We start from the raw sequence: 27128 nt of genomic DNA on the forward strand, positions 1-27128 counted from the left end.
TATTTTTTATCCATAAACAATAATGCTCATTAAGACAACTTGCCCATATAAAATGACGTCATCACATATGACGTTCCCTGACAACGTAATTTTTACGTTCACCGTTGCTACGTCTGGACCAATGGGATGACGTTACGTTGTAATGAATGTAACAGAAATTTAATTATTACTTTGATAATTATATTTCAAAGTTTGTGTGTCACATTACAATTGTTGTAAAAAATAAACGCAACTTTATACGTGACGTGAAGAAGATCTACGTCACTAGCTGCAAGTGACTGTGACGCCAGACGCTGTTCTAATGTAAACATTTTTTGCAGGAAGCTACTTACTTGTTTTTCAAATGTTTAATTCAAAACGCTGGCTAGTTCCGGTTGGTAGCGAATACTGGAGAATTGAAAAACAAGAGGTAATTTGATTTTTCTTGAAGTGTAAATATTATATTTACTTATGCAGTCCACAATTATTGCTGTAAATGGATGTTTGGGTAAATGAGGTAAGGACCTACCTAAAAATCTAGCAAACATCCGTCATGCGCGGAATACATTTCCTAGTAACGCCAAAGTTATGCTAGCAATGGAGGTGTTATCAGGCAGTGACATTCATTCTAGTTACCTTCTTGCAGGGACGAGTGCAGGGTATTTCTAGTGAGGTTTTACGTTATTAAAGGGGTACCTGGAGTTTTCAAAAGAATACACACCCACACACACACGCACGCACACACGCACACACACACACACACACACACACACACAGTTATGTTATAGATGCCTGTGCGAGACAGCGATTCAGTATCACTACTTCTCTACATCTATTACTACAATTATTGGTTCTGATGTAGCTTTATCTTTATTTAGGTCACGGTCACTACATCTACATAGAAACGTCTGCGGGACAGACGAATGATTCCACGTCGCTGTTGTCTCCCTATGTCAGGCCTGTCACACCTATGTGTCTCACGTTTTTCTACAACATGTATGGGTCGGACATAGGACGATTAGAAGTTGGAACACAGGTAAACAAAACACATGTTGTTCAGTGATTAACCCAATCCTTCTTTAGTGGTATTCGCGCGCGTGTGTGTGTGTGTGTGTGCGTGTGTATGTGTGTGTGTGGTTGTGTGCGTGGGAGTACACATGTGCTTGTTACTTTAATACGGCTGACTTGAACTTGCCATCAGTTCGTTATCTTCTGTTTCAAATGATCAAGTGTTCGATGCTATTTATATCCTATTGCTCGTCTATAAAAGAGAGCGCTTTTAGATGTTTAGTATGCCTTATTTGTATACAGCAAGAAGTTAGCTTAAGGATATTTGGCAGTTTTCAGGTTTTAGGGTCAGGCATTTTTAAAAATTAATAATGCTTAACAAGCGGAAACAAGATTGGGTATAATTTTGATTACGAGTTTGCCACGAATCCTCATTGACCTACCCGGCTGTGGACATGCACCCCCTTGTATCTGCAGTTTCGTATATACATACAACTCTTTTTAAAGAAGAAAACACAACACGACCATCGCTGAAAGTGACAAGCACACATATACACTCTCTGGACTCGCCTATCGTTCAAACTAGTTTCCATACACTTTCTGGACCCGAGCGTCGTTAAAACTAGAACACCCTGTATGAATTTAACTATATATACACCATTGTTTCAGGACCAAAACGGAACTGTCGTAGTGTTATGGAGGAACTCTGGGAACCAGGGTCATGAATGGAAAAGAGAATCGGTAACAATTCCCCAAACCGGTTTCGGATTTCGCATCGTTCTGCGAGCATCCAAAGGGGCGGGATATCACGGCGATATTGCTGTAGACGACATCGAGGTGCAGCCAGGGACGTGTAACCCGGCATGTATGTAACAGCTACAACAACGTCTCGGAGTCATCTCGCTTTCGCTCTATTTTTATCCCTCTCTCAATATATATATATATATATATATATATATATATATATATATATATATATATATATATATCCTATAACTTACCCATGATATCCATGTCATAAACCCATGTGATAATTTTAGTTAATAATGGTATGCAAATTTGCAAGGTCTTTAGGTAATGTATTGCTGTGGATGGGGCATTTGCTTACAAGCCAACAAGACCTGTATACTTGAGCGTAACGTTTTCAAAGCTGTTGAGCTGATCGTGATGACGTCATATTACCGATGGTGGCGACTTTAGACTTAGTTTAGTACTGTGATTTGCAATTTGTTTTAATTAAAATGTTATTTTAGAAGTGTTATAGGATAAATAGAAATCGCTACTCGTGTTTTTTAATATGTAAAATATCAACCTCGTCTAGTTAATGCAAGGGTATGCATCTTGTTCCTGGCTGTTTTATTTGTTGTTTGTGTACGCGTACTCTGGCTTTTAGCTGAGTGGTATGACCAATGTACTGTTCTTTGCAACCTTGGCATGTAATTACATAAATAACGTTGTTAACCGAACAATCCATATCCCTGTGTACCTAAAATAAACCTTTGTGGTTGAATTCGATATGTGCGCCTTCTAAAATATTTTGGCATGTACAACAGTTACTTCGGTTACACGTTTTAACACTGCATTTAAGTTCTACTGTTGTAGATTCAAATCGTGCCTTTGTCAGTATCTGTTTCAAGTTTCTGCTTTATCTCTTACTATTTATAATTGAAGAGAGTCTAGTATGGATGTGCAATTGTGACAAAATCGTTTTATATATATCGGGGTTCTGCGGGTTATGGGTGGATACAAATGCGAGCAGCCTTTTCGCTGTAACGATTTGTTTTGGTTTTAAAACATATTTTCTATCTAATACTATCGCCTTTTCGATACTATCTGAGATTAGCTGTTTTGGGTAGCCTCGCGTTTTTAGATAATGTTAAGTTCCCGGAGTCGTTGATCACGTGTTTGTATATTTGACACAATCATAAAGATACACCGTGCTAAGTTATATGGTATACTTCTTCTCGGATGACAGGATGAGAAAGAAAGGTACTGTTTGCTATCATTTGGTTTGTAAAATGTATCAGTTTCTATTATGCGTCCACACTTGATTACTAATGTCTAGAAAAGGAATTTCATTTACGTTTGTTTCCATAGTAAAGTTTATGTTACTGTTCAGTGTGTTAAGTAACTCGTGAAATAATTCCAAACAGTTTTTTGACAAAGGCCACAGTATGAAACAATCATGTAGAAAACGTTTCCGGTTCTTCTAGAAATATAACTGAAAATCTGATCCAAATATATTTGCAATTTTATTTTCTAATATTTGTTCTAGGTAACCTAAAGTCAGTGTGGCATAGTTTGGTGCCATTTTGGTACCCATCGCTGTCCCTTTAATCTGTTTGTAGTGTTTCCCATCAAAGTAAAATATATTGTTTTTCAATATATATTTTATGCTTTCTATAATTAAAGACTTTGATATTCGTTCTGGCAAAAGTTCGGGATATTTGGTTAACCAGTATGACACTGCAGTGATTCCAAGGTCATGTGGTATGCTAGAATATAGTTTTGTTACATCAAATGTTACCAGTACGCTTTCTTCCGTTGTCTTTACTGGCAGGTTGTTGATGAAGTCCATAGTGTCTCTTGTATAACTAGTTACTTTTAATAAAAATGGTTTCTACAATATATCAATGAAATTGCTTAGTCGGTGGGTTGCACACACCGGGCCAGCTACAAATGGTCGTAACTGTAAATCACTTTGATGCAATAATTCTACTTCTCTGCACATGGAATTAATAATCTGGCTCTTGTGTACTTTAGGAAGGTCGTACAAATTACTCTCCTTACATTCAAACTTTGTAAAATAATCAAATTCCTTTTTGGTCATTTCTACCTCAAATCGTTTAATAAATGTTTTAAGTTCTTTAAATTGTTTGATTTTACGTCTGTAATTTCTATGTAATTGTTCTGATTTTTAATTATGGAAAGAGCCATTTGTTTGTATTCCCGAGCACCATATCGAGATTGTGGTATCGGTTCCGGCAACATCAGAAAACACGAGGACTTCCCAGATCAGGTAGATCACGTGTGACCACTGTGGCTCAGGATCGCTACATACGGGTAATTTATCTACGGCAAAGGACCACCACGGCTATCTCTACTGCTTCCACAATACCAGGTTTGCGTAGGATGTCGGCTCAGACTGTGCAAAACCGACTACGTGAGACAGGTATTAGAGCCAGTAAGAGGTGTCATGACTACGATTCGGTAGTGGTAGTGTGATGATGTGGGTAGTAATGTCATACACAGGCCAGACCAAACTGGTTCATATCCAAGGCAACGTAACGGCACAGAAATATCGAGATGAAATTATGAATGACGCCATCGTTGTATTCCAGCACGATGATTGAGGTCCGGCCTGGCCTGCTGGATCTCCGTGTTTTGAAACCCCATAAAACACGTATGGGATGAACTGGATAGACAACTGAAACAGTATCAACCGCAGCCATATAATCTTCCACAATTGGCACTGTAACTACAGGCAGAGTGGGCCACCATTCCACAAGGTGTAATTTGTAATCTTGTTGCTTTCATGGGAAGGAGGTGTCAGGCAGTACTGGACTGACACGGTGGGTACACAAGATATCGACTGCATACCGTTATGGCCTTGAACTTTAACTTTTTAAATGAAACATCATTGACAACGGTCTACTGGGAATATGTGTGTAACGTGAACATTATTATCTTTTCCTTTCATCCATTAAATACACCTTTTCAGTGTAAACAAATCTACTTTTGCGTTTCTTTCTTGGAAGAGTATATATGTCTGCATTTGTATGTATGTGTGGGTGCGTATGCGTGCGTGTGTGTCGTTGGCTGCGTGTGCGTTTGTGCGTGCGCGTGTGTTTATCTGTCTCTGTGTATCACTGATGTTACAATGTTCTATTGACAGGCGAACTATCGTGTGATTTCGACGCGGGTCTGTGTGGATGGACACAGAGTAAGTCGGACCAGTTTGACTGGAATCTTCACCATGGATCGACGACCTCCGTCAACACGGGACCATATCGTGACCATACCACGGGTTCGTAAACATCGCCAGCTTCCTTGCTAAGACATTGCTGTTTTAGTAGTTAGGCTTTTCGGCGTAACGCTGGTGGGCACTAGGTTAGTAAACATCGTCAGCTTCCTTGCTAAGACCTCGCTGTTTTAGTGGTTAGCCTTTTCGGCGTAACGCTGGTGGGTACTAGGTTGGTAAACATCGTCAGCTTCCTTGCTAAGACATCGCTGTTTTAGTGGTTAGGTGGCGTCATAAACTAAGCTTTACAATACACGAAAGTGTGTCTGTTTATCCATTACCAATAAATATCTTACATTGTGTTGGGTACCCAGCCAAGTTGGCATTAAGAGCATTGGAAAGGCTTTGCTGCCAGGTCTGTTTTGAATCTGCCACGTGTCAGTATTGGTATCCCCTACAGTGGTTTTAAATATCATATTGAGCAATATATATTTTCGACTTGGCTCGATGATTGGGACATAAGCTTCATTTTGTGTAGCCAGTCCTGAGAGAGTGGCAGTCCTACAGGCGGTGCAGGAAGGATGAGATGGTCTCGTGCCCGCATCAGTCATACATACTTGACAAATTCATTTATTTTAAAGAAGGACCATCCGCCTCAGTATGAACACTGTCAGTGTACGCACACTGTGCGTCGTATTGTGGTGGAGTGTCATCACCAGAAGCCGACGAAAAGCGATATATTTGGCAACAGAAATGTTTTGGAATCTTTTAAATTCCAGCCAGAATTTGTTTTCTTTTTTAAAGCACTTTGATTTCTATACAAAGTTATATAATATATATATTTACTTTAATGTTTATATTACAGTATACTTTTCCCCACAGCCGTGGTTTTACATAATTGTATAAATTTTATTCTTGATTTGACTAATATTTCCATATACTTACCTTTTCTGACACCCAATGGCAATGTAAATTCTTGTACTGGTGTGTCGTTAAACATTCAATCATTCATTCATGCATTCATGCATTCATGCATGCATGCATTCATTCATTCATTCATTCATAAATAAATAAATAAATAAAATAAACTTTATCCGAAGACTATGTTAAAATTATCAAATGTCTGACATCCGATAGCCCATGGTTAATGAATGTACTCTCAACAAAACAAACGTTTCTTCAGGAAACGGTAACTACGTTTATACGGAGGCCTCAGCCCCTAGACACCACGGGGATGTGGCGGTTCTGGTGTCCCCGCCCTTAACACTGACCGGCCCTATCTGCTTCTCCTTCTGGTATAACATGCATGGCACTGCTATGGGAAGTCTCAGAATTCTAGTGAAGGTGAGGTGAAAATAAACATAGAAAGGGTATACAACACTCAAAAGAAATATACAGCAGAATTATACAACACACGCACACGCACGCACCTTATATGCATACATGCATTAAATATATTAAATACATACATACATACATACATACATACATACAAGCCACAGGTTCGAGTCTCAGCAACAACATGGGACAATTTCTGAGGCCAGAAAGGATTTATTTATCGCCTGCGCCAGTGCGTTAACTATGTATGTAACAGTCAAATACGATATACATACATAACTGTTCATGCATCAATACATACTAGCCAGTGCCAGGTTTGTGTCATGCACGTAGGCGGGATCGACCGCGTAGTTTGTAAACTCCGTGCCTAGGTTGAGTTAAACAGCATCCTTTTTATGGATGTCTGGATAGCTCAGAACGGATCTTGGCAAGTCTGCAAGTTGCGAGCGAATCGGTGCCACAGGTTCGAGTCCCAGCAACGGCATGAAACAATGTGTTGGGCCAAAAAGTATTTTATTATTCTCGGCACCAGTGTGTTAATATCTATGTATGTAATAGTCAACCTCGACATACATACAATATATAAAGATTCATACATACATACATACGGTGTACTAACTAAAATATTTTAGACTGCCTAATATTTACTTTCAGGGACTTTTACCTGAAAGGGGCAGTCTGTATGTGAAAGACTTTATCAGTCTTCTTTTCCTTATTGTCTTATAGCACCACCCTAGCGGCTCACCAAAACCGGTTTGGGAAGCGAGTGGTGAGAAAGGAAACGCGTGGATTCACGGTCAGGTCACTATACCAGCACACACCAGCAATATCGTCATACAGGGCACTGTGGGAAACGGATTTTTAAGCGACATGGCCATTGATGACGTTTCAGCCACTTCCAGTTCCTGTTTGAAAGGTAATGTTACACAATTTCCGGTTCCGCTGTCAGTCAGTGACGTGTTCAGAAAGCCGAACGTTCGCGAATAGTTTGACTGGTACCGCGATTGCTGGCGCTCCTGAACATGTCTGTACCACGATCGTTCGCTCTCCTAAACATGTCTGTACCGTGATATCTCTCTCTCTCTCTCTCTCTCTCTCTCTCTCTCTCTCTCTCTCTCTCTCTCTCTCTCTCTCTCTCTCCTGCACATGTCTGTATCGTGATCGCTCTCTTTCTCTCCTGAACATGTCTGTACCGCGATCGCTCTCCTAAACATGTCTGTACCGCGATCGCTCGCTCTTCTGAACATGTCTGTACCGCGATCGCTCGCTCTCCTGAACATGTCTGTACCGCGATCGCTCCCTCTCCTGAACATGTCTGTAGTAAAATCTAAGATAGAAAATGTTCAGTTGATGACTTCATTTGCCGCTTGGTCGACTTCATCCTATGTCTCGATAGGCATATTTCTGGGTTGTCACTATCAAACTTCTGTTCTGACAAAAATTGTCATCTCCAATAATATCTACATAATGTATTGGTTTGTGCGTGTGACGTTTGTGCGTGTGTTCTTATAATAAATGGATAAATTTATGTTTAGTCAATATGACAAATGTAAAATGAAATATTTCTCTAATTTATAGTCAACCCGGTTTTGGTTTTTTTTTAAAAAGAAAGTTAAAACGTCTACTACCGTGATCTCGCATGCACGACTGTCATATTGACTGGTTTTCAGGGTTGTCGTCTAAAAAAGGAAATGTTAAACATTAAAACATATATCAGTCGGTGAAGCAAGTGCACCACGACTAGTATATCAAAGACCCTACTACGTGCTGTCCTGGCTGTGGGAAAGTGGATATAAAAGATCTCTTGCTGCTAATGAAAAAATGTAGCGAGTTTTCTCTAAAGTTATGATAAAAAATTGCCAAATGTTAGATATTCAATAGTCGATGATAAATAAATGAATACTCTAGTGGTGTTGTTAAACAAAACAAACTTAACTTTTTTTCTGGCTTTTAAAATGATTTTCATTGGTTAGGCCATTTCACTATTAGTCCGTCCCACAATATTTCCTGGATTTGCCCCATGTATAGTGACTGCCGGGTGGGAGCCGGTACGTGGGTGCGAACCCGGTACCTACCTGCTTCAAGTTGGCTAAACAACTACTCCACCGAGACTGGTATATAACAGGAAGGAAGGAAGGAATGCTTTATTTAACGACTCATTTAATTCATTTTACGGTTATATGGCGTCATACGGTTATATGACGCAGACGGTTATATGACGTTAGACATATGGTCAAGGACCACACAAACATATAACGAGAGTGGAAACCCACTGCCGCCACGCACTGGTCTACTCGTTCCTATTAGCAGCAAGGGATATGCAGGCGCGGATCCATAATTTTTAAATGGGGGGGGGGGCCGAGGGCGCGAAGCGCCCGAGATTCCTAGGAGGATCCGGGGGCATGCTCCCCCTCGAAATTTTGAAATTTAAGTGGCCTGAAACGCGATTTCCTCGCATCTGAGTAACAAAATAGCTATGTTAACGTATGTTTTTGGTATTGTCATACTGTTTTTGTTATCTTCAAAATTTCATAAACTCTGCCGGTAAATGGGAAGAAATATCGAAACAAAATATAATTTAAAGACTCTTGGGAAATAAGTGCATTTTTGTGTAATTCCACTCTAGTGTATGCTAATAATAACTTGACCCCCAAAATAGGGGGGGGGGGGGGGGCGGGCCCCTTGGGCCCCCCACTAAATCCGCGCCTGATATGCAGTATCTCACAGACAGGATAGTAAACACCACCGTGTTTGTTACACCAGTTGTGGAGCACTGACTGGAACGTTAATGTTTGTTTTGTTTAACGACATCACTAGAGCACATTGATTTATTAATCATTGGCTATTGGTTGTCAAACATTTGATAATTCTGACATATAGTCTTAGAGAGAAAACCCGCTACACTTTTCCATTAGTAGCAAGGGATCTTTTATATACACCATCCCACAGACACCATAGCATGTACCACGGCCTTTGATATAACAGTCGTGGAGCACTGGTTGGAACTACAAATAGCCCAATGGGCCCACCGACGGGGATCATTACAAGAAATTTGCTCAGTGAGCGCTGACTTAATTAAATTCAATGGTTAAGTAACGTTTTGACATTGCTTTTTTCCACTGTCAACACCGTTTTTATTTTAATAAAACGGCGGTCGCGAACCAGTTCGCTCAGAATATGGAACTTTAAAAAAATTTCCACTGTCATTTTCCATGTTTTTAAATCGTTTTGATTTCATTCCTAATGGGAAAAAAAGCTTGAGTCTCGAAGGGATTCCCGTGTCAAGCATTTTGACAGGAGGCGATTTCACCCCAGTTCGCTAGCCAATTAATGCCTGATATTTGATTGGTGCAGATCATGATCCGTCATTTTTTAATTGAAAAAGCGTTAAGTTTGCCGGCTATCTTACTCTCAGCGCATGCGAATTCTTGTCTGCTGTTGTGAAAACGTCAAGGTTTGTAAAGAAATGTATAATTTTCTCGATTTTATGGGCTTTTATGACTTAGGGATTGATTTGAGATTATGCTATATTTGTAATTTCTGTCTTATAAACAACATGAAGGTGTTTTTGTGTGTGTGTTGCCCGGTAAAAATCTGATATGCGTGGGCTGTACCATTGCTGCTGCTGCTGCTGCTGCTGCAAGGGGTGGGTGAGTGGTATGTTCTGTGCATGTCGGTTTTTGGGTTGTTTGTTTTTTTGTTCATACGAAATTTATTAAAGGGAGGGTCAACTCAAATATGAGCCTGTTGGAAAGATGCATACCCGGACAACCAACACATACTGACACTTTAAAAAATGAAAAACGCGTAATTTTAGAGTTAATAAAAAAAAAATCGTGATTATTCCTGCTAACTGGGGGCAGCCATTTTCTTTTCTTTCCGGTGCATCAGGAATTCTGGCTTGAGGCTAAGTGACGTCAGCTCCGACCAACTCCAGTATGCACAGTGTGTAAACAAAGGCAGTCATTTACGACAAGATGCTTCGCTTTTATCAACCTGACTTGTAAAACAACATAAATGACTTGATAGTATAACAAACTATTTAACTAAATATATTTCAGTTTGCATTACTAGAACGAAATGGGGTTATAGTATTTTTCTCTCTTAAAAATCTGTAGACAAATGCATATTATTAGACCTATTGGTTGGGTACGTTGGAGTGAAAACGACCACTCATGATACACAAGTGATCATTTTCTTTTCTTTGGGACTACGTATTTGGCCACTTTTATGATTTTAGATGGAAAGTCTACTTAATCAAGGGTTCAACAGACTTATTTACAGTAATAAAGCAGGACGGCTGGTAATGTCCATTATCATTTTAGGGGTAGCCGCGCAGCTACCCCACAATACCCTGTGATCTTTATAAAACGTGCATGTATTATTTTTTTTTGTGTGTCTAGAAATACATTGACTGGGGACCATCTAAATATACACCAGCCAATCAGGAACCACAGGCACAGGCCACGGAGAGAAAAGACCAATTAACTAAGAAAACACTCCGATTATCATTTCAGTACGTGGGTTAATGTAGGGACAAAACACAATACACTTATTTCGACACTTTGACAATGATGGTTTATTTTGTATTGAGAAAATAATATATACTTATTGCTGGTTTACTGTGATGAATATTATTATAGAACATTACGATGCATCCGCAAAAATCTTTGTTTTGTTTCTTCAGTTCTAAGACTAATTCCTGACGTGACACGTTAAGTATTACGTAACCACCGGCTCGCCAGAGGGCGTATTGACTGGGGTGGTACAAAATGGCTGCGCCAGTTATATATACTATTTCCTTTCATGGACGGAGGAGCCGGCAGGCGTGCGCTACAACAGCTTGTTCTGAATGTGCACGTAAAACCCTATGATATGACATGACATATATATACATACTAGCCGTCACATTCAACCGTGTTATTAATTAATTATGAGATGATACTTGTTGATATTGAGCAATAATGTGCATTATATATCGTTGAATATGCATACGAGGCCAAATGCCTTAGTTGTCCCGTCCTTTAATTAATTAATATTTTTGCCCGAAAATTGGAACACAAAATACCCTTCTTCTAACTTCTTTAGAAGTAAAGTTACTGCTGAAAACGTAGGTGCCGATTGCCGTGACGCAAACTGTAGTGCAGTGTGTGCAAGAGTCAGGTGAACTATAATTGTTTCAGCTTGCATGTCAGTCTGGAAGAAAGAAACAAACTAACTGTAAACTGAAATAAACAAAATAAAACATTATGTACAGATTAAAATGGCCCTGTTACACAAACACTCAACACCGAGTGTCAATGTGCAGCAGTATTGTCCTGTACAGCACAGGTAAATATTGTATGATTTACACCCTTTCTCTGTAATTGCCTAGTCCGGCTCTGGCGCAGACAGCGGGACAGCTAGTCGACATTTAGACGGATGGCGCGTCATAAATCTACAAATAGACCCCCACGCCAGCAAACTTCTTGTAATTTGATCTATCGCGTATCACGCGAGCGCTTTACCACTGGGCCACGTCCCGCCCCTGACTGGAAGGAGCAGGTATATAGAAAAACACATAAATAGTAAGATGATTTTAAACCTGCAGATGATTCGTTGGCCTGTGATTTTGAGAAAGGTATGTGCCGGTGGCGTCAGGCTCAGTATGACGGCAGTGACTGGACGCGTCACACAGGGCCCACCCCCTCACTCGACACGGGACCCGGCTCTGACCACACAACCGGACGTGAGTATTTCTTGTCTACTTTTAACTTCTTCTTCTTGCATTCTTTTCTTTTCCAGTGCTGCCTCTTTATACTTTTAAAAACATGTTATACTTTTTTCTTAGAAATGCTACTTTTTATACTTTTAAATACTTGTTTTCACATGAAATATGCAGAACAGAGTGTTCAACAATCACAAATGCTCATAGCATGGTAGGCTCCTACACACCATTCCTTCAGGTTGGTCATAAGCAGCAAACATTAGTGGGACAAAGGTAGCGAATGTCACATGGTTACCTAGCGGGGTAAGTTGATGAAAAAATAGACTTTTTTAACACTTTTTTTAGACCATTTTGATACTTTTTTGGGGGCAAGATTCCATACTGTTTTTTGACAATGCAGAGTGACAGCACTGATTTTTCTATTTTTAAAATTATAAACACTGTATTTAATGATATTTTGTGGTGGGAGACTGAATATTGACAGTTTTTAACACTGAGCGCACTCTAGCCGTATTGTCTCATATATTTACTAGGACACCCACGCTAAATAATAATGATGTTTTGATGGCTAGCACAATTTTCTAGCTTACATAGAACAAACTATTGATCAATGTTTAAATAACATTATTATTATTATTATTATTATTTGGCTGGTTTAAATTATACTATTGGGTTTATTTTTATACAGTAGACAAACGGTTAAATTATTTGATATGGATGCCATTTGTCATTAATTCTTAGTTAGTATTATTGTTATTATTGTTGTAATTGTTTCTGTTTTTATTATTATTATTATGTTGTTTATTATTATTTCTTTTTGATATTATTATTATTAGTAGTAGTAGTATCATGTCATATTACTACTACTGCTATAACTATTACTACTACTACTACTACTTTTACTATTACTACTACTACTACTACTACTATAACTACTACTACTACTATTGCTACTACTATTACTATTACTACTACTACTACTACTACTACTACTACTATTACTATTGCTACTACTATTACTACTATTGCTGTAACTATTATTATTACTACTACTACTACTACTACTATTATTATTATTATTTTAATATACATGTATGTAGTAATATTATTTTCTGTTGTTATTATTATTATTATTATTATTATTATCATCATCTTGGTCATTGTCATCTTCCAGATGGTTATTATGTCTACTTTGAGACGTCTTCCGTCAAAGTTGGAGCAACTGCTACGTTGGAGTCACCGATTGTGACGTTTCACACAAAAACGTGTCTGCATTTCTATTATCATATGCTAGGCAACACGATGGGCCACTTACGAATCAAAATACTGGTTAGTTCATAAAGACCTATACAGAACAATTCACCTCCACTTTAGCCCTAATATCCACAGGTTCACCCCTAACAGGGAGGCAGGAAGAGAGGTCAGGGCAAATATAATTTTTAGTTCATAGGTGCGTTTTATGTTATGCTGGAGATGACTATATTATCACCTATGAACTACTAATTAATACAGTATATTATTTTAACGACACCACTAGAGCACATTGATTTATTAATCATCAGCTATTGGATGTCAACTATTTTGACATAAGAGAAAACCCGCTACATTTTTCTATTAGTAGCAAGGGATGTTTTATATTATTTTAACGACACCACTAGGGCACATTGATTTATTAATCATCAGCTAGTGGATGTCAACTATTTTGACATAAGAGGAAACCCGCTACATTTTTCTATTAGTAGCAAGGGATGTTTTATATTATTTTAACGACACCACTAGAGCACATTGATTTATTAATCATCAGCTATTGGATGTCAACTATTTTGACACAAGAGGAAACCCGCTACATTTTTCTATTAGTAGCAAGGCATGTTTTATATGCACCATCCTACAGACAGGACGATATATTAATGTACGTTCATTCGTTTTAATGTCCCCCTCCCCTCTCTCCATTTATATTAGGTTAGTTACGACCCTGGGAACATTCTCTTCTGGAAGCACGCTGCTTAGTGACTAGAGCGCTAATCTGAACCCTGAGTGAGTGCTCCGCAAAGCCCAATGGGTAGGTGTAAACCACTTGCACCGACCAGTGATCCATAACTGGTTCAACAAAGGCCATGGTTTGTGCTATCCTGCCTGTGGGAAGCGCAAATAAAATATCCCTTGCTACTAATCAGAAAGAGTAGCCCATGTAGTGGCGACAGCGGGTTTCCTCTCAAAATCTATGTGGTCCTTAACCATATGTCTGACACCATATAACCGTAAATAAAATGTGTTGAGTGCGTCGTTAAATAAAACATTTCTTTCTTTCTTTCGCTAATCTGAAGTCGATCCCCATTATTATTAGATTAATCAACTCTGGGGGATTTTGGTGGTGGTGGTATTTTTTCGGTAACAACCCAGAGGAGGATTCAAATATAATCATTACCTCTTTTTGTTTTGCCTTTTATTTTTTATTTTTTTATTTTTTTAAATTATTATTATTATTATTATTATTATGTTTCCCTTTTCACGAGTTTGTCCATTTTTGCTCAGTTCCACCCCATCCCCAATATATTTCCTAGATCAGCCCCTAAAACCAGTGTTCCGCGACTGTTATATCAAATTGTGTGATATGTAAAAGATCCCTTGCTGCTATGTCATAGGAGTAGCCAGAGTGTGCTTTTGTTTAACGACACCACTAGAACACATTGATTAATTAAATCATAATCATAGACTCGTAGTCATCAGAAGAAACCTGATACATTTTTTTCTAATGCAGCAAGGGATCTTTTGTATGCACTTTCCCACATACAGGAAATACATACCACGGGCTTTGACCAGTTGTGGCGCACTGGTTGGAACAAGAAAACCCCCAATAAGCTGAATGGACCCACCGAGATGGTTCGATCCTCCGACGCAATCACCCCAAACAAGCACTTAACCGACTGAGCTAAATCCCGCCCCTGGAGTCGCTAGAGGGGCTGTAGATTTCTTCTTCCACACTCTGAACTACTAGCAGTGTGTTGTAATAACCCTTGTGCAGTGTTGGTTGTAACTGGAGGGTGAGGGACGTCGCCCAGTGCTAAACTAGCAGTGTGTTGTAATAACCCTTGTGCAGTGTTGGTTGTAATTGGAGGGTAAGGGACGTCGCTCAGTGATAAACTACTAGCAGTGTGTTGTAATAACCGTTGTGCAGTGTTGGTTGTAACTGGAGGGTGGGGGACGTAGCCCAGTGTGTTGTAATAACAGTTGTACAGTGTTGGTTGTAACTGGAGGGCGAGGGACGTAGCCCAGTGCTAAACTACTACCAGTGTGTTGTAATAACCGTTGTACAGTGTTGGTTGTAACTGGAGGGTGAGGGACGTAGCCCAGTGTGTTGTAATAACCGTTGTGCAGTGTTGGTTGTAACTGGAGGGTGAGGGACGTAGCCCAGTGCTAAACTACTAGCAGTGTGTTGTAATAACCGTTGTGCAGTGTTGGTTGTAACTGGAGGGTGAGGGACGTCGCCCAGTGCTAAACTACTAGCAGTGTGTTGTAATAACCGTTGTGCAGTGTTGGTTGTAACTGGAGGGTGAGGGACGTAGCCCAGTGCTGTACTAGCAGTGTGTTGTAATAACCGTTGTGCAGTGTTGGTTGTAACTGGAGGGTGAGGGACGTAGCCCAGTGTGTTGTAATAACCGTTGTAGCAGTGTTGGTTGTAATAACTGGAGGGTAACTGGAGGGTGACGTCGCTCAGTGCTAAACTACTAGCAGTGTGTTGTAATAACCGTTGTGCAGTGTTGGTTGTAACTGGAGGGTGAGGGACGTAGCCCAGTGCTAAACTACTAGCAGTGTGTTGTAATAACCGTTGTGCAGTGTTGGTTGTAACTGGAGGGTGAGGGACGTAGCCCAGTGTTGTAATAACTAAACTACTGGAGCGTAGCCCAGTGTGTTGTAATAACCGTTGTGCAGTGTTGGTTGTAACTGGAGGGTGAGGGACGTAGCCCAGTGTGTTGTAATAACCGTTGTGCAGTGTTGGTTGTAACTGGAGGGTGAGGGACGTAGCCCAGTGTGTTGTAATAACCGTTGTGCAGTGTTGGTTGTAACTGGAGGGTGAGGGACGTCGCCCAGTGTGTTGTAATAACCGTTGTGCAGTGTTGGTTGTAACTACGTAGCCCAGTGTGTTGTAATAACCGTTGTGCAGTGTTGGTTGTAACTGGAGGGTGAGGGACGTCGCCCAGTGTGTTGTAATAACCGTTGTGCAGTGTTGGTTGTAACTGGAGGGTGAGGGACGTAGCCCAGTGTGTTGTAATAACCGTTGTGCAGTGTTGGTTGTAACTGGAGGGTGAGGGACGTAGCCCAGTGTGTTGTAATAACCGTTGTGCAGTGTTGGTTGTAACTGGAGGGTGAGGGACGTGCTAAACCCAGTGTGTTGTAATAACCGTTGTGCAGTGTTGGTTGTAACTGGAGGGTGAGGGACGTAGCCCAGTGTGTTGTAATAACCGTTGTGCAGTGTTGGTTGTAACTGGAGGGTGAGGGACGTCGCCCAGTGCTAAACTACTAGCAGTGTGTTGTAATAACCGTTGTGCAGTGTTGGTTGTAACTGGAGGGTGAGGGACGTAGCCCAGTGTGTTGTAATAACCGTTGTGCAGTGTTGGTTGTAACTGGAGGGTGAGGGACGTCGCCCAGTGTAAACTACTAATAAATAACCGTTGTGCAGTGTTGGTTGTAACTGGAGGGTGAGGGACGTAGCCCAGTGTGTTGTAAGTGTGTTGTAATAACCGTTGTGCAGTGTTGGTTGTAACTGGAGGGTGAGGGACGTAGCCCAGTGCTAAACTACTAGCAGTGTGTTGTAATAACCGTTGTGCAGTGTTGGTTGTAACTGGAGGGTGAGGGACGTAGCCCAGTGTGTTGTAATAACCGTTGTGCAGTGTTGGTTGTAACTGGAGGGTGAGGGACGTAGCCCAGTGTGTTGTAATAACCGTTGTGCAGTGTTGGTTGTAACTGGAGGGTGAGGGACAGTGTGTTGTAATAACCGTTGTGCAGTGTTGGTTGTAACTGGAGGGTGAGGGACGTAGCCCAGTGCTAAACTACTAGCAGTGTGTTGTAATAACCGTTGTGCAGTGTTGGTTGTAACTGGAGGGTGAGGGACGTCGCCCAGTGTGTTGTAATAACCGTTGTGCAGTGTTGGTTGTAACTGGAGGGTGAGGGACGTAGCCCAGTGCTAAACTACTAGCAGTGTGTTGTAATAACCGTTGTGCAGTGTTGGTTGTAACTGGAGGGTGAGGGACGTAGCCCAGTGTGTTGTAGCAGTGTGTAATACCGTTGTGCAGTGTTGGTTGTAACTGGAGGGTGAGGGACGTAGCCCAGTGCTAAACTACTAGCAGTGTGTTGTAATAACCGTTGTGCAGTGTTGGTTGTAACTGGAGGGTGAGGGACGTAGCCCAGTGCTAAACTACTAGCAGTGTGTTGTAATAACCGTTGTGCAGTGTTGGTTGTAACTGGAGGGTGAGGGACGTAGCCCAGTGCTAAACTACTAGCAGTGTGTTGTAATAACCGTTGTGCAGTGTTGGTTGTAACTGGAGGGTGAGGGACGTAGCCCAGTTTGTTGTAATAACCGTTGTGCAGTGTTGGCTGTAACTGGAGGGTGAGGGACGTAGCCCAGTGCTAAACTACTAGCAGTGTGTTGTAATAACCGTTGTGCAGTGTTGGTTGTAACTGGAGGGTGAGGGACGTAGCCCAGTGCTAAACTACTAGCAGTGTGTTGTAATAACCGTTGTGCAGTGTTGGTTGTAACTGGAGGGTGAGGGACGTAGCCCAGTGTGTTGTAATAACCGTTGTGCAGTGTTGGTTGTAACTGGAGGGTGAGGGACGTCGCCCAGTGTTAAACTACTAGCAGTGTGTTGTAATAACCGTTGTGCAGTGTTGGTTGTAACTGGAGGGTGAGGGACGTAGCCCAGTGCTAAACTACTAGCAGTGTGTTGTAATAACCGTTGTGCAGTGTTGGTTGTAACTGGAGGGTGAGGGACGTAACTGGAGTGGTAAACTACGTAGCCCAGTGTGTTGTAATAACCGTTGTGCAGTGTTGGTTGTGGAGGGTGAGGGACGTGGAGGGTGAGGGAGTGTTGGTTGTAACTGGAGGGTAGGGACGTAGCCCAGTGCTAAACTACTAGCAGTGTGTTGTAATAACCGTTGTGCAGTGTTGGTTGTAACTGGAGGGTGAGGGACGTAGCCCAGTGCTAGTGTGTTGTAGCAGTGTGTTTTGTAATAGGGTGACCGTTGTGCAGTGTTGGTTGTAACTGGAGGGTGAGGGACGTCGCCCGTAGCCCAGTGTGTTGTAATAACCGTTGTGCAGTGTTGGTTGTAACTGGAGGGTGAGGGACGTAGCCCAGTGCTAAACTACTAGCAGTGTGTTGTAATAACCGTTGTGCAGTGTTGGTTGTAACTGGAGGGTGAGGGACGTCGCCCAGTGTGTTGTAATAACCGTTGTGCAGTGTTGGTTGTAACTGGAGGGTGAGGGACGTCGCCCAGTGCTAAACTACTAGCAGTGTGTTGTAATAACCGTTGTGCAGTGTTGGTTGTAACTGGAGGGTGAGGGACGTAGCCCAGTGTGTTGTAATAACCGTTGTGCAGTACTAGCGTGTGTGTAATAACCGTTGTGCAGTGTTGGTTGTAACTGGAGGGTGAGGGACGTAGCCCAGTGCTAAACTACTAGCAGTGTGTTGTAATAACCGTTGTGCAGTGTTGGTTGTAACTGGAGGGTGAGGGACGTAGCCCAGTGTGTTGTAATAACCGTTGTGCAGTGTTGGTTGTAACTGGAGGGTGAGGGACGTAGCCCAGTGCTAAACTACTAGCAGTGTGTTGTAATAACCGTTGTGCAGTGTTGGTTGTAACTGGAGGGTGAGGGACGTAGCCCAGTGCTAAACTACTAGCAGTGTGTTGTAATAACCGTTGTGCAGTGTTGGTTGTAACTGGAGGGTGAGGGACGTCGCCCAGTGTGTTGTAATAACCGTTGTGCAGTGTTGGTTGTAACTGGAGGGTGAGGGACGTAGCCCAGTGCTAAACTACTAGCAGTGTGTTGTAATAACCGTTGTGCAGTGTTGGCTGTAACTGGAGGGTGAGGGACGTAGCCCAGTGTGTTGTAATAACCGTTGTGCAGTGTTGGTTGTAACTGGAGGGTGAGGGACGTAGCCCAGTGCTAAACTACTAGCAGTGTGTTGTAATAACCGTTGTGCAGTGTTGGTTGTAACTGTTGAGGGACGTAGCCCAGTGTAACCGTGTGCAGTGGGTTGTGAGGGACGTAGCCCAGTGCTAAACTACTAGCCCAGTGCTGTGTTGTAATAACCGTTGTGCAGTGTTGGTTGTAACTGGAGGGTGAGGGACGTAGCCCAGTGCTAAACTACTAGCAGTGTGTTGTAATAACCGTTGTGCAGTGTTGGCTGTAAGGGACGTGGAGGGTGAGGGAATAACCGTAGCCCAGTGTTGGTTGTAACTGGAGGGTGAGGGACGTAGTGTGTTGTAATAACGTAGCCCAGTTGTGCAGTGTTGGTTGTAACTGGAGGGTGAGGGACGTCGCCCAGTGCTAAACTACTAGCAGTGTGTTGTAATAACCGTTGTGCAGTGTTGGTTGTAACTGGAGGGTGAGGGACGTCGCCCAGTGCTAAACTACCAGTGTGTTGGTTGTAACTGGAGGGTGAACGTAACCGTTGTGCAGTGTTGGTTGTAAACTGGAGGGTGAGGGACGTCGCCGTTGTACAGTGCTAAACTACTAGCAGTGTGTTGTAATAACCGTTGTGCAGTGTTGGTTGTAACTGGAGGGTGAGGGACGTCGCCCAGTGTGTTGTAATAACCGTTGTGCAGTGTTGGTTGTAACTGGAGGGTGAGGGACGTAGCCCAGTGCTAAACTACTAGCAGTGTGTTGTAATAACCGTTGTGCAGTGTTGGTTGTAACTGGAGGGTGAGGGACGTAGCCCAGTGTGTTGTAATAACCGTTGTGCAGTGTTGGTTGTAACTGGAGGGTGAGGGACGTAGCCCAGTGCTAAACTACTAGCAGTGTGTTGTAATAACCGTTGTGCAGTGTTGGTTGTAACTGGAGGGTGAGGGACGTAGCCCAGTGTGTTGTACTAGCCCAGTGTGTTGTAATAACCGTTGTGCAGTGTTGGTTGTAACTGGAGGGTGAGGGACGTCGCCCAGTGTGTTGTAATAACCGTTGTGCAGTGTTGGTTGTAACTGGAGGGTGAGGGACGTCGCCCAGTGCTAAACTACTAGCAGTGTGTTGTAATAACCGTTGTGCAGTGTTGGTTGTAACTGGAGGGTGAGGGACGTCGCCCAGTGTGTTGTAATAACCGTTGTGCAGTGTTGGTTGTAACTGGAGGGTGAGGGACGTAGCCCAGTGCTAAACTACTAGCAGTGTGTTGTAATAACCGTTGCCCAGTGTTGGTTGTAACTGGAGGGTGAGGGACGTAGCCCAGTGTGAGGGACGTAGCCCAGTGTGTTGTAATAACCGTTGTGCAGTGTTGTGTAATAAGGGACGTAGCGTGTGTGCAGTGTTGTACAGTGTTGGTAACTGGAGGGTGAGGGACGTAGCCCAGTGCTAAACTACTAGCAGTGTGTTGTAATAACCGTTGTGCAGTGTTGGTTGTAACTGGAGGGTGAGGGACGTAGCCCAGTGTGTTGTAATAACCGTTGTGCAGTGTTGGTTGTAACTGGAGGGTGAGGGACGTCGCCCAGTGCTAAACTACTAGCAGTGTGTTGTAATAACCGTTGTGCAGTGTTGGTTGTAACTGGAGGGTGAGGGACGTCGCCCAGTGCTAAACTACTAGCAGTGTGTTGTAATAACCGTTGTGCAGTGTTGGTTGTAACTGGAGGGTGAGGGACGTCGCCCAGTGTGTTGTAATAACCGTTGTGCAGTGTTGGTTGTAACTGGAGGGTGAGGGACGTCGCTCAGTGCTAAACTACTAGCAGTGTGCTGTAATAACCGTTGTGCAGTGTTGGTTGTAACTGGAGGGTGAGGGACGTCGCTCAGTGCTAAACTACTAGCAGTGTGTTGTAATAACCGTTGTGCAGTGTTGGTTGTAACTGGAGGGTGAGGGACGTCGCTCAGTGCTAAACTACTAGCAGTGTGTTGTAATAACCGTTGTGCAGTGTTGGTTGTAACTGGAGGGTGAGGGACGTCGCTCAGTGCTAAACTACTAGCAGTGTGTTGTAATAACCGTTGTGCAGTGTTGGTTGTAACTGGAGGGTGAGGGACGTCGCCCAGTGCTAAACTACTAGCAGTGTGTTGTAATAACCGTTGTGCAGTGTTGGTTGTAACTGGAGGGTGAGGGACGTCGCCCAGTTCTAAACTACTAGCAGTGTGTTGTAATAACCGTTGTGCAGTGTTGGTTTTGTAACTGGAGGGTGAGGGACGTCGCTCAGTGCTAAACTACTAGCAGTGTGTTGTAATAACCGTTGTGCAGTGTTGGTTGTAACTGGAGGGTGAGGGACGTCGCCCAGTGCTAAACTACTAGCAGTGTGTTGTAATAACCGTTGTGCAGTGTTGGTTGTAACTGGAGGGTGAGGGACGTCGCTCAGTGCTAAACTACTAGCAGTGTGTTGTAATAACCGTTGTGCAGTGTTGGTTGTAACTGGAGGGTGAGGGACGTCGCTCAGTGCTAAACTACTAGCAGTGTGTTGTAATAACCGTTGTGCAGTGTTGGTTGTAACTGGAGGGTGAGGGACGTCGCTCAGTTCTAAACTACTAGCAATGTGTTGTAATACCCGTTGTGCAGTGTTGGTTGTAACTGGAGGGTGAGGGACGTCGCTCAGTGCTAAACTACTAGCAGTGTGTTGTAATAACCGTTGTGCAGTGTTGGTTGTAATTGGAGGGTGAGGGACGTAGCCCAGTGCTAAAGCGATCGCTTGATGCACATTGGTTTTGGAATCAATCCTCGTAGGTAGGCCCATTGGGCTATTTTTCGTTACAGCCAGTGCACCACGACTGGTATATCAAAGGCCGTAGTATGTGCTATCCTCTCTGGGATGGTGGATATAAAGGATCCCTTGCTACTAATGGAAAAATGTACCGGGCTTCCTCTCTTAACATTATATGTCAACATTACCAAATGCTTGACATCGAATAGCCGATAATTAATAAATCAATGTGCTCTAATGGTGTCGTTAAACAAAACAACCAAACGTTTGGTTGTAATGGTTTGACTGTTACATCCAGAATGAACTATATGTCAACAATTATAAGTGTCTACAATATATGTGGCAGCCTACCATTAGCAATTTCCAACAAACATACTGCAAAACATCACATTCCTTCTTTCCATTATACAATGTGATGGGGTGTCGTTCAGTAAATATTCCTCTCTTTGATAATTAATCATTTTCAGAAGAACCACTCGACCACAACACTGTGGACTAAGACGGGCGACGTGGACAAATGGCTGTTGGCCAAAGTGACACTGCCTGGCTCAAACGTTCCTTACAGGGTGCTCATAGAGGCCACCAAAGGAAGCGCCTACTTTAGCGACATGGCTGTCGATGACGTCACTCTTTACGGAGGAGCGTGTTCTTAACCAGGTAAAGCTAGTTCTTAGATACTTCAAGTTGATGGCGTCTCTCTCCACGGAGGAGCTTGTACTTAACCAGGTAAACCTAGTCCTTTCCTTATTCGCTTCAAGTTGATGACGTCACTCTCCATGGAGGAGCTTGTACTTAACCAGGTAAATCTACATCCCTTTCCTTAGATACTTCAAGTTGATGACGTCACTCTCCACGGAGGAGCTTGTTCTTAACCAGGTAACCTAGTCCTTTCCTTAGATACTTCAAGTTGATGACGTCACTCTCCACGGAGGAGCTTGTACTTAACCAGGTAAATCTACATCGCTTTCCTTAGATACTTCAAGTTGATGACGTCACTCTCCACGGAGGAGCTTGTTCTTAACCAGGTAAATATACATCCCTTGTCTTATTCGCTTCAAGTTGATGGCATCACTCTCCACGGAGGAGCTTGTACTTAACCAGGTAAAGCTAGTCCTTTCCTTAGATACTTCAAGTTGATGACGTCACTCTCCACGTAGGAGCTTGTACTTAACCAGGTAAACCTAGTCCTTTCCTTAGATACTTCAAGTTGATGACGTCACTCTCCACGTAGGAGCTTGTACTTAACCAGGTAAACCTAGTCCTTTCCTTAGATACTTCAAGTTGATGACGTCACTCTCCACGTAGGAGCTTGTTCTTAACCAGGTAAACCTAGTCCTTTCCTTAGATACTTCAAGTTGATGACGTCACTCTCCACGGAGGAGCTTGTTCTTACCCAGGTAAATATACATCCCTTGTCTTATTCGCTTCAAGTTGATGACGTCACTGTCCACGGAGGAGCTTGTACTTAACCAGGTAAATATACATCCTTTTCCTCAGATACTTCAAGTTGATGACGTCACTCAATAGCGGTTTTTGTATTTATTGAGGTAAATAATCAATCCTGTCTGAACTTGCTCACTTAAATAGTAGGCTTTGTACTTAATGAGGTAAATAGCCAATTGTTGCCCTGGTCCCTGAACCGAACTTGTCTCTAAGGTCACCTTAAGTACATAACGTAGCTATGCGTTTAAGGTGATGTTAGAGCTAAGGTCACTTAAATTCACCACAAGATTTTGTATTTACGCAAATATGCAATCTATTCTTATTTTAATCACTTTATGTTGATGACGTCACTGCTTTGTTTTACTGAAGTAGATAGGCCCCGAAATACAGTGCTTTCCTTAGTCTGATAACGTCACTGTCAAAAGAGTTTTTGTATTTATTTTTATTACATACCCATTAAATTTTACTATATAAGTACAGCCCTGAATACAAAAATTAAGTACACTTTTCCGTATTCAACTCAACTGCCGGAACTATACCGTATTCAACGCTACTATTTATAGCACATGGTTACCGGGAATGCCCTTCGCGATATGTAAACAAAGTTTGTGCTTGGTTTGTTTAAAATGCTATTTTGTGGAAAATTTGAACTGAAAACAGACGAAAACGGCGACAAATATTTACAATTTAATGAGCGCGATACCAAAACTTGAGACGGGAACACTACTAACCAATGAGCTTTTAATCCACGATAGTTAATGTCGACGACAGTCATTTTTTGGACCCTTGTTTTGGCTTCGTACACAATTCTTATTCTTATTCAATAAATAAAACATCTCCAACCGTAATTTTGTGATATGATATATTTGACAAAAGGTACCTTTTATTTCTTTCATCTTTCAAAACTTCAAATTAATATTTTATCCAGAATTATGAAAAAAAAAAAAGTACCGACCTGTAAACAGCGTTGTCTGCTTGTTATAGGAATTTGACAGGGGTCAAGGTTAGTAGACTATTTTTTATTTTAATGTGGCGCAGCATTGTAATAATACAGCTAATTTTGAATTTAAATAACGTCAGTATTCCAATGACGTCACTTGCATCTCCTTACAATAACCATAAACTGGGTACATGACGTTTCCTTTTTGGAAAAATTCCAATGTAAAATTGCTATTGAATTTATTTATTTTTTAACATTACTAATGCACCTGGATGTGTTTGAACAAAATCTTGTGATTAAAAAATTGTACCTTTTACGAAATATGGATTTCTAGTGAAATTACGGTAAGATATGCTATATTTATTGTGTACGAAGCCAAAACAAGGGTGCGAAAAGTGACTGTCTTCGACTTTAGCAACAATGCCGTCGCATGCACCGTCGCATGCACCGTCTCCTCACGTAGAAAACTTGAATGAACTGTCAACCGGATTATTCAGTGGAGCGATGATTTATAGAGGCACATTTAATATAAACTTAAACTTTTCAGCAACGAATAAATCCATGAACATTAATAAAAGAAAACACACCGATGACGACTGAGACACTGAGTGAACAATTCTTGACATTTTTCTTCGTTGATAAAACAGGCACGCTGAAGGTTTTCTGATGTATTACGAGCAAATTAAATATTATATTGTTCGTGAATTTTAGTTATTATATTGTTTTTAAAAGGCATTTCAAACAATATCATTAAAATTATAGGTAACTTTTCACTCGTTCTTTCTTATTTCTGTTTATTGTTTAAATAGAACTATATTCCTATGTGTAACAATTGGTGGTTCTTCGGTCCGCGTAGTAGCTGACCTAGTAATGTGTAAAATTGAGAAATCCCCGTCATTAGCTAGCAGTGTTACAATTTTTTAATAATTATTTGGATTTATTTTTCCAATTTAGGGTATGTAATAAATACAAAACTACATCTATGTGGTTTTCTGATTTCTGTATTCCAGCAGGAAATACACTCGTGGAATACAGAAATCAGAAAACCACATAGGCCTATATGTAGTTTTGTCTATATATACAATCCTTTCTTACACTGACTGATGTCACTCCCACATTAATTAGGTGAAGGACGGGACGTAGCCCAGTGGTAAAGCTTGATGCGCGGTCTGTATGGAATCGATCCCCGTCGGTGGGCCCATTGGGCTATTTTTCGCTCCAGTCAGTGCACGACGACTGGTACATCAAAGGCCGTGGTATGTGATATTCTGTCTATGGGATGGTGCATATAAAAGATCCTTTGCTACTAAATAAAACATGTAGCGGGTTTCCCCTCTAAGACTATATATCAAAATTACCAAATGTTTGACATCCAATAGCCGATGATTAATTAATCAATGTGCTCTAGTGGTGTCGTTAAACAAAACAAAATTCTTCTAATCAGGTAAATTTACAATCATTTCTTACTTTAGTCAGCCTGAAAGTGCTTGGGTCGTTAGTTCAAACCTTCCTGTCCCAATCAGATAAAATCGAAATATTTGTTTAGCTTGGTCACTTCAAGCTGATATGTATTTCGGTGTTCAAATGGTTTAATAGTTTCCATGGATGTTTTTTTTTTTTTTCAGATGAACTGACAACAAAGGCACAAGCAAGAAATATCCTTTGCTGATCTGGATAAATTAAACTAACTGTTAAATTCACACTGTTTTTTTAGTTTTACTACGACAATGCCTTTCTGCATAACCGGCCTCGGTGACGTCGTGGTTAGGCTATCGGTCTACAGGCTGGTAGGGACTGGGTTCGGATCCCAGTCGAGGCATAGGATTTTTAATCCAAACCCCGAGTGAGTGCTCCGCAAGGCTCAATGGGTAGGTGTAAACCATTTGCACCGACCAGTGATCCATAACTGGTTCAACAAAGACCATGGTTTATGCAATCCTGCCTGTGGGAAGCACAAATAAAAGATCCCTTGTTGCCTGTCGTAAAAGAGTTGCCTATGTGGAGACAGCGGGTTTCCTTTAAAAACAGTGTCAGAATGACTATATCTTTGACGTCCAATAGCCGATGATAAGATAAAAAAAAATCAATGTGCTATAGTGGTGTCGTTAAATAAAACAAACTTTACTTTTTTTTCTGCATAATACACGATGACGCTTGCGTTTTTATTACACCGCGGTCACATGATCCACGGAACTACTTTAACTCATTCATAAACAACATGCCATTAAAACTTTACGTTCGTGGCTAGATGCAATTAATAAAAAGAAAACAAATTTAAAAAAATAATACATTTTACATATAAAACTTTGTTATCTTCAATCATGAGGCGAATGTCAAAAAATGCCGAACTCGCTCCCAACAAGAATTACACAAACCATTCTGCACGAAAATACTTAGTTCAAAAACTTTCTGAGAAAAATATCCCTCCAACACACATAATGCAAATTTCTGGCCATAAAAATATACAAAGCATCAACAACTACAGCCACATTTCCACAACACAGCACCGTGAAATTAGTCATATTCTCAGTAACACGGTATCGGACCACCAGTCACGTGCTTTGGAAATGCACTCGACAGACACAACTTCAACGAAAATGATTGATTCTTGTACTACATCTTCTACAAATCTTCTTGGCAAATTGTCTTCAATTTTTTCTGCTCCAATATATGGTGGAACCATAAATATTAACTTTTGTAAACACAATAACGATGAAACTGAATCGCCTAAAAGCAAGCCCAAACGTCGAAAACTCACACGTGACACTGAGACCGACGCGCTTAGAAGTTTGAAAGTTTAAACGTTTTGCACAAAACTCATTGATGGACTTTGAATAGTGATTGTTATATAACTCTTCAAAAAAAGAAACGCAAAAGGG

The 27128-nt window shown here is 41.5% G+C and overlaps 1 protein-coding gene across 2 annotated transcripts; it reads left to right on the plus strand.

Annotated features, from left to right (window-relative positions):
• The first annotated feature begins 171 nt into the window (after window positions 1–171).
• Window positions 172–25949, plus strand: LOC121372857 (MAM and LDL-receptor class A domain-containing protein 1-like). 2 transcript variants are annotated; one of them, XM_041499297.1, is made up of 10 exons: window positions 172–409; window positions 858–1015; window positions 1657–1852; window positions 4883–5014; window positions 6132–6292; window positions 7013–7202; window positions 11877–12014; window positions 13168–13322; window positions 22334–22523; window positions 25875–25949. In XM_041499297.1, the coding sequence occupies exons 2-9, from the start codon at window positions 950–952 to the stop codon at window positions 22517–22519; spliced, it is 1224 nt and encodes a 407-aa protein (XP_041355231.1). In that variant the 5' UTR covers window positions 172–409; window positions 858–949; the 3' UTR covers window positions 22520–22523; window positions 25875–25949. The 2 variants fall into 2 exon arrangements, with proteins under 2 accessions (XP_041355231.1, XP_041355232.1); XM_041499298.1 differs by lacking the exon at window positions 172–409 and adding an exon at window positions 560–647.
• The last annotated feature ends 1179 nt before the right edge of the window (window positions 25950–27128 follow it).

The sequence above is a fragment of the Gigantopelta aegis genome, chromosome 5 (assembly GCF_016097555.1).
Source record: "Gigantopelta aegis isolate Gae_Host chromosome 5, Gae_host_genome, whole genome shotgun sequence".
NCBI lineage: Eukaryota > Metazoa > Mollusca > Gastropoda > Neomphalida > Peltospiridae > Gigantopelta > Gigantopelta aegis.